Source organism: Centruroides sculpturatus, unplaced genomic scaffold, assembly GCF_000671375.1.
Source record: "Centruroides sculpturatus isolate CEXI.00-Female unplaced genomic scaffold, Cexi_2.0 scaffold85, whole genome shotgun sequence".
NCBI classification, from domain to species: Eukaryota; Metazoa; Arthropoda; class Arachnida; order Scorpiones; family Buthidae; genus Centruroides; species Centruroides sculpturatus.
The window spans coordinates 1,545,490-1,554,347 of record NW_019384798.1 but is presented as its reverse complement, the minus strand read 5'-3'; the positions used below and the strand labels follow the sequence as shown (position 1 = coordinate 1,554,347).

The 8,858-nt window shown below is 34.6% G+C and overlaps 1 protein-coding gene across 1 annotated transcript in view; it reads right to left on the bottom strand.

Annotated features, from left to right (window-relative positions):
• Window positions 1-5,263: 5,263 nt before the first annotated feature.
• LOC111629500 (dimethylaniline monooxygenase [N-oxide-forming] 5-like) overlaps window positions 5,264-8,858 on the bottom strand; it is a 5,307-nt gene continuing 1,712 nt past the window's right edge. Inside the window, exon 2 of the mRNA XM_023373418.1 lies at window positions 5,264-6,547. Within this exon, the coding sequence (XP_023229186.1) occupies window positions 5,570-6,547 (978 nt within the window). The 3' untranslated portion in view covers window positions 5,264-5,569. The remainder of the gene's footprint in view (window positions 6,548-8,858) is intronic.

Below are 8,858 nucleotides of genomic sequence, written 5' to 3'. Positions count from 1 at the left end.
TTCAGACGTTTTAAATCGAGGATTTTCCTTTCTTACGTCGGCGCGAATGTCTTTATAATAATAAATGAAAGAGGAGAGACTTTTCTTAGGAAGATGTAACTTAGACTGACGTTTTAAGTATTTTGATGGACTAATCATANAAATATTACTCTATTGTTTGCTCCGAATCTAATTCTTGCCTACAAATATAAGGTTGTGTTTACATACTTATATAATTTTATAATTAGTGGATATTTCAACAAATACAGCGAGGACTCGCGTAACTTTGTCCAGATAATATACAGGCGCATTTGTAATCGTTTACTATTGCTTCTGTTGAAGTTTCTTTGTAAATAGTAAAGATCGAATCGCTAAATTGTAAATTCCCTAAACTGTAGGGGGGGAGTAAATGCCGGGGGATTGAAATATCACCCAATACGGAGTTAAAATTTCGTTTACATCACTTAACCCCTTTTTGTCCACTTTTTTAAAAAAGTTTTTAATTAAACATAAAAATACTTAAAACTGAAAAAAAACGAAAGAAATGCGTTAATTTTGGTTAAAAAGCTTCATCATTAAATTTCCTTTGTCTCGCCTTTCTGTGAAATTTAACACCGATGAGTCATTGCTTACACATCTGGATGACCTTGAAAACAGCTAGAGTTGGATTTCCCGGGACATTCTCATAGACGTCTCAGGAGAACAAGGATTTAAAGTAGGGTGACTAGTAACTANATCTTTTTTTGTCTTCCTCGGCCATTTTTATATATTTTTCCTTGTCTTCTTTCTTTAAACAGTTCCATTTTTTTCGTACTTCTTTGGCCATTTCAGACGTTTTAAATCGAGGATTTTCCTTTCTTACGTCGGCGCGAATGTCTTTATAATAATAAATGAAAGAGGAGAGACTTTTCTTAGGAAGATGTAACTTAGACTGACGTTTTAAGTATTTTGATGGACTAATCATAGAAACCGAAAGAGACCGCTTCTCACTCCAATATCTCTCTCTATCCATCTTTGATTTATTTGCATAATTTTCTTTAATTTCTCGCCCTAGAGTTTTCCATTCTTGTCCGAGGATTTTTGCGGCTTCTGTCGTTTTTACTCCTCTTTCCGCTTTAAGTTTAGGAAGATTTTCGTGGTAAAAGTAAAGAAAGGAAGACACGGGCTTCTTCGGAAATTTAATTTGTGTCCTGATGTTTATTGTATAAGCCCTTCTTCTTCTTGACACACGAGAATGACAATTTTGGTTCCGATTTTGATGGAAACGATTTTTTCTTCCAGATTTTATTTTTTTTCTTGTCATTTCTATTTGATTTTATGTCCCGTGGATTTTCGTTTCGTTTCATATTTCTGATCTCTACGATTTAAAATTTAACAGAAATTCTATTAACGAAAACAAAGAAACGAACTGGATTCTTCCTAAATAATTATCACGCGTGTATTGTTGAGAATAATTGTGACGTTCTAGCAGAAAATATGAACTTATTCTATAATTGAAATATATTTACGTTAGCTTATAAAAATTTTATATTTTAATAGTTGAAAAATATTAATTAATTATAAAATATTCAATTACAGATGCATTCTTTGGTGTATAATGACACGATACTTACTCATAAAGATAAATATTTTATGTAAAACGCCAATAAATAATATTTATATAAAATTAAATGTTGAAGATTATCAAAGCCTTTCGGGGACCACCATGGAAGGTTATATCTGTTCTCACCTCACCACAAGACTAGAAATTATAATCGTAAAAGTGATTGAGATATACACTCATAAGCACTATGAGTTTATATTTGAATCACTTTTACGATTAAAATTTGTGGAATTTTTTACTCGATCTCAGGAAGGGGTAAGTGCTCTATTTTACCCCCTGTTAGGATGCCCATTCTCTAAAATATCTAAAGTCTGGAGCAAAAGAAATTCTGTAATGTTCGTTCTCTCATATCAATTCTCTTTCAATCAATGGAAAGATTTTCGAATCAATTTTTAGCAATAACAACTATGAAGAGGATGGAGATGAGAAATTCTCTTTGAGCACGGAATAGTTCCTATCCCTATAAACAAATTTTATTGTTACTAATAAAAAAGTAAAATATTTACGATTCCTTTTTAACATTAAAAAATCATTTTTCGTATTTCATTTGTTCAAAGAAAAGGGAGGAAAAAGGTCTACACCCTGACCCGTATACAAGCGATCGACGACCCTGCTTATTAGTATAGTGACACGTATAAAAACATGAATAAATCTCAATTTCTATAGATTTAGCTTTATTTGTATTTATAACATTATGTTGTATGGAAAACAACGCCATATTTCATTGCTAGATAAAGACAAAAGATTACATTTCAGCTAAAGAATAAAGTTTATTTTAATATAATTTTAATAAATATAAAAATTTTCCTTACAACAAATCCTTAAAACGACGTAATACCTATAAAAAGTCGAGCAACAAGTTCGTAACACTAAAAGTTCAACTGTTCTGACGATAGTTTTTCTTCCGGCGATGGAGGAGTGAAGACGTCGACTCCGGGCTGCACAACACTATTTGAACCGAGGTCTTCTATCTGCAAGATAGACTTTAGCTATTTTGATGGCACGGGAAAGTGAAGACAAGTCCTCCGAATATCTGACAAGTTCTCGTGGGAGAATGTTTGGATGACAAGAATCCTGGAGAGGAGCAGTGCGAACCAAAGGCAAAGAACTACGAACCAAGAACGTCACATCCTTTTCTTGCGCGGTTTTCATAAGTTTTTTCTGGGTCCCAGATCGAACATTCCGATAGGATCTGCCCCCGCTCTCTAATTTGTCCCCCTCCTCGTTACGAATTGTAACGAGATCGGTGCCCAGATCGCGGGGTGAGTCAACTCCGACTGACAATTTGATTCTTATCGAAGACGTTCGATCTAAGTACTCAAATTCACCCATTGTTTTAACCTGAGTAGTTCGACTTTAATAGAAATTTTTACAGATATGTCCTTATATGGACATAAAATATTCATTTTTCGTTTGACGGTTTCTTTTTTACAATATTATAAGATTAATAATTACAAATTTTTTTTTTCATACGAAATTAAAACATTTTCTGTGCACGAATTTCGACCCACTTCCGGAGACTCACAATAGGTGTGCCACTGCTTCAATTCTTTGAAATTATCCACTGTGCGAAGAAAAATCGGCGACTGTTGCGAAAACGGAACTTGCATTCATTAAGAAGTATTCCTATTCTAATCTGAATTGTAAATTTCCAACGCAAAAATGATTGTTTCAATTCCTCGAATATTATAATTAAATCTCTATTTATTTATCATATTTATAATAATTTTAATCTTTTCGACGAACTTTTAATGTTCGATAGAGAAATTAGTTTATTAAAATATTGTACTGTTCTGTTGACTGCCGTAACACAAAACGTGTGAAAATAGAGGAAACGGAACTCAAATTATTCTAATTCATTAAGATTCAGACGGGATATTAATGTATATACGTTCGTAATATATTAACTATAACGGGGAATAAGAGATTTATAGTACGCTATTTATTCATTTTCATTTTGCATTAACAATTCCATTGGAAAATTAACAATGAAAACATGCGATTCCTCCGAAGGAAACCGATTCATTCTTATTGAAACCACCGCCGCTAATAGTGGTATTTTGCAAAGTTAAAAAGTGCTTAAATCTAGAAAGATCGTAGTCTAAACTGACTTAAACAATCGCCGCAAACGAAGCAAAACTCGAAAAAGCACTCGCAATAAATAATCGCACGATAGATCCTCTGCGACGAGAAGATAATGTTATCGTTGCCTACCGACCGAATTTCGTGTCAAAAATTGGGATCCTTAATACGTGAAAGGGCGATGAACCGATTTGGATGAAATTTAACGTATTTAAATTAATATTCGCGATGAGTACTTTTGTAGGGTTGCCGACGTTAAGGTTAGTACAGTTTATCCCGCGTCAGAATGAGCCTAAGGGAAACCGCGTATGTGGGCGGTGGCGAAGGAGGCAAATGAAGAACAAGTGTTTTACAAGAGAAAACCCGTTTATTTGTTCGAATTCACGCTTACATCGATATTGGACAATTCCAAAATCTCGGCGTTCCTACGAAACGGTGAGAGTTTGGGTGATCGGTCGTAGCCCGGGCGGACGAGAAGGATCGCTGGACGACGCAGATGTTCGATGTTAAGCTGCGGCGTCCTAGGTGATCGGCGGTAGCGCAATAGATAAAGCACAAATGTAGGCTTAATCCAGAGGAGACTCTTCTTCCACCTCCAAGTTCCGATTTTTATAGTTTTCCCCCCACTATTCGCATTTCGGATTGGTCCCTCGTCCCATTCCTCGCTTCCCGATTTGTTCTCGTTTGTCTCCAGGTGCGAAGACGAAACCTTTTCGGGTCGCGGGAAAGGTCCGATTCGAGGCGTCCATCCGATACCTCTTTGTCCACTCTGCTCGATAACTGATTATAAAACAATAACACCCGCACTCATAATTCGGGCCGTTGTTTACCATTTTTTTGACGTCTAAGAATTTAACGATCATTTCCGTCTTTCATCTATCAAAAATTCCCTCTTTTTTTGTTCGAGAAGGTTTATCTCGACCAACATTTTATAGACACGCGAGTCAAAGATCTACCTGTTTATGAGCGCTCGTGTTAGAGTTTGTCTTCCGCTAAGACCTTGACAGATAGTTTGACACATACTCGAACAGTTCCGAGTCTCGTTGTTTACATCTCGTGTCGTGCAAGAATGTCACGGTTTACTCGAGTTTGAACCTCATCTGTGAACACACACTTTGGAGATCTTCAATTTTGAATAAATTGATTCGTTGGATCGTTTTGGATTAATTCGGCATTTACACCCAGAGATAATAGGGGCATCGAGCGAGCAAACTATCTACAAGGATTCCGCATATGTTTAGTAGTTGTTTCGAGAGCCGACTGCCTCTTATGTGTCCTTTTGGCGGTTTTATTTTAAAATGTTGAATTATTATAAAATATTAAACCGTTCTTAAATTTTAACATATTATTGATCAATCGGCTAACACCCGATCGACGTAATGCAGACTATTACCCGTTACGTTTTGCGCCCACTTGTGATGTATAATAGATTAAATCTCCAGAGGGATTCGACTTAATGAAGGTTTTACACGTTAACATTTTTAATGTTTTTTTTTTTATATTAAACTAATCTTAACCCTCAAAATTAAGTGTTTTGTCGTTCGATAATACCGTAAGAATATAAAATGTTTTTAATAATAAAATATCACAACACTATAATATGATGAAGACGCTATTCATTAACCATTTTGGCTTCGAGCGTAAGTTTCAGTTTTCATCTCTTAAACATTTGCTGTTACGAATATCGGTTTTAAAAAAATACATACCGTAAATAACAAAACTTTACAGCAAAATTTTCTTTATAACTGTAAAACACCGAACAAAGAAACACGATGCGCAACTTCAACTACGTGGCAGGTAGTCTGTCCACCCACGTTTAAATCAGAAACGACAACAAAAATCTAAATACACTATCGATGGCATTCGTGTACAGTATCACCCGGGCACGTTGTTTTGCATTACACTTCAAAAATATATTATCTTTGAAAAAAGAAAAACAATTACCACAAAAATTACCGAATATGCGAGAATCGAGTGATTTTCTACTTTCTTCGTTACTTTGTATCTGGTTTGCAAAGGAGAAACAACTCTTTCCGGATAACCGAGAATGGTTTCTCGAGCTTTACTCCACGAATGAGGACCTCGAAGTCTGTATTGATAAGGAAGACTCGGACCGGTCATCAATGCCCAAAATAACTTTGGGTCGGTGAAAAACATCTTCACGAAGTTGGGTTTCGCTCCGATTAACGAAGCTAATTCGTCCAAGTAATCGATGTAATCCACTTGGATGGTGTGACGTTTTGATTCGTAATAACGCTTTCCGATTGCTTCCAAGTGTTTCTTGATGTCTTTTCTCATCTCTTCTTCGCTGGGAAAAGGAACCTTCTTCACTAGAACTTGAACAAACCATCTAATTTGCATTTCACCGATGGGAAAGCCGCCTCCGAAAGGTTGTATCAAAGCCATGATACCTAAGGTGGGATGTTTCAGATGCGGAGGATATACAAACTTGTATAATTCCACTCGATTATCCGTGGTGTCTACTATCTTCTTATCCAAGAAAGGAAACTTAATTTGGTATCCGGTGGCCAGAATGACGTGGTCTACTTCGGTGATTTCGGAGTCTCCTTTAAAAAGTACTCCGTTTTCTTCGAAACGTTCGATATCCCCTTTGACCGTGACCGTACCACTCAAAATTCTGTTTGGTAATGCGTCGTTAACCATGGGATGTTGCTGAAAGAATCTGTGTTTGGGCTTTAACTGGTAAGTTTCGTGATCGAAAGCCTTATTCAAATATCTTTCCATATACCAGCTCGATATGTTGAGAGGAACCAAATTGAATAATATATTTATAAATCGAGTAGTGAAGATTTCGTCACCTGGTCTTCCGTTCTGTCCTACTCTACGCATTACCCAACAACCGCTTCGTGTACTGAGATATACCTAAAAATAAATAATGGTAAATTATAAATCATTGAAAAATTTAAAATATAAATTATTTTTTAACAATTTTCTAACAATTAACAAAGTGAAAGATATGTTGATTTATTTATCGCGTGTTAGTTTTTTTGCGTTAAAAATAAATTGTATTTTGTTGAACATACACAATAAACCTGTGTAAGCCGGAATCGTATGGTAAAACTGAGTCGCGCTTTAGCTTTAATTAATTTTAATTCAGTAAATTCTCGATTTAACGGAATAATTGGGGAAGGAAATGTCCACTATTGCCGAGAGTTTGATTATAATGTACATTGAGTAATTTATACTCTTTGACTTATTAAAACATGTAAGGAATATAATCGTAAATAAGATGTATACTATATGTTGTATTCGTATTTAATTAATGTTCTAGCAATTATGATACCGATGAGGATTGTCGAATCGAAATGCATTTATCACAATAAAAACATTGAAGAGAAGTAAATTAATTTTTACTCGATTGCTCTTTAGTGTCTAATTTTAAAATAGTTTTATCTCGGACGAACAGTGGGAAAAAGTTTGTATTTTAACCCGTTGATTCCTTATCCAAGTACGGAAATTCACCCCGCTACGATCGGAACTTGCCCGCGACTTCCCTCTCCACTCGCATTTAAGACCCTCCTATGCTTTAACGCCATCCAGTGGCCCAGCGCGCGGGTCCTACCGACTCGACGATTAGAGGGTTTAACATTCGTACGTCGTCTCACACAAACAATACAGAGAGACTAAAATACGACGTATTTCTGTTACGTGTCTCGAATTTGTACGTAAACAAAATGAAAAATAATTATATTATAATCGCAAAAGTCTGTTGCGCAAGTTTGACTTTAATCGATCGCTTTCTGCTGTGTCTTAGAGGTCGGCTCGATAGCATCCCGTTTCACGTGCGACGTAGATTCGAAAGAGGACTTTGGAAAACTCGTCAATCGAATATTACATTTAGTTTTTTTCTATAGTTGATTGACAAATTAGCGTTTAAGAAGTTACTTAATGCGCAAAATCGGCTTAATTGTTTGTTTTCCTGTCGTGGGTTCGGACCGCGATAACATTCGTATGTTTCTTCGCCTGTACAGTAGATAATACATCAGTAGTATCGATTGGATACAGTTTGGCACGTATTGTCTCTATATAAAATCTATGGCAAATTTATTGATACACTCTGGCATATAATTTATAAGTATAAATTGCAGAATTTTTATTTCTATTCACTTTTTTAGGTTTGAAACGTTCTAAATTTAAATGTAATTCAAATTTTATTATCGTGAAAAACGACCGCTCAAGATTTTTGCAGTTTTGAATTCCAGCGACCTCGAAACGTCAAAAATGAAAAAAATTGGGGTTAAGAAAACCCCAATTTTTTGCATTTTTGACGTATGTAATAATAATTAATATAAAAAGTTTTAAAAATAAAATTTCGTAACAAATGTCGCTTAACGCAGTTTTAAGTTTCTGCTGGGAAAGTTACGCAACTCGTCGCCGAATAATTTTTTTACATCGGCATTTTGTCTGTGTACAGAAATCAAATTATTTCATTTATAAGATTGTTTTTCCATTGATTTTTCTCGTTAAATAAAAGTTTTCCTTAAAAACGCTTCTTAAAATTGTATTTTTTTAAACATTAATTCTAATATTAGAATATTTTGCTTGTTTTAAAAAATTCTTCGCAAGTTTCTAAGAATTGTCAGACTGGATTTATACAAATGTTATGCAATGCGAGTGTCGTAATTTCTAGGAAAGAACGAGTTTTAATTTACAAAAAAGTAATTTTTTTTAAATAAATAAATGAATTATTTTAGCGATATTGGTATACAGTATATCACTAAAATTTATGATATGTAATTTATGTGTAAGTATTGAATAGCGCGGACATTGCAATTTTAAAAAGTCAATTCCAAAAGGTTATGAAAATAATATAAAATGAAAAAACTCGAAATTTTCTCCAGAATTTCGAGTTTTAATTACTTAAAAATATTTTGAAATAATTGAAATTTTCTTTATTAAAAAATATAACATTTAAAGCTTTTATTATACAGCGTGGGTGGAAAGTAACTAGGCATTGAGGAATCATTAATTTCTAATCTAACACACCCTTTCTTCTTGGCTCTCCCTTTAACTGGCACCCAGGGCACATGCCTTGTTTGTCCCCTAGTTGCAACCTGATCTATGTACTGAATCATTAGCATCATCATATGTTAACAAAAGGTTAAATAAGTTTGTGATACTTATTCCAAGAGATTGAAAATATTTTAAATGTTACAATAACCAGTAAGATTGG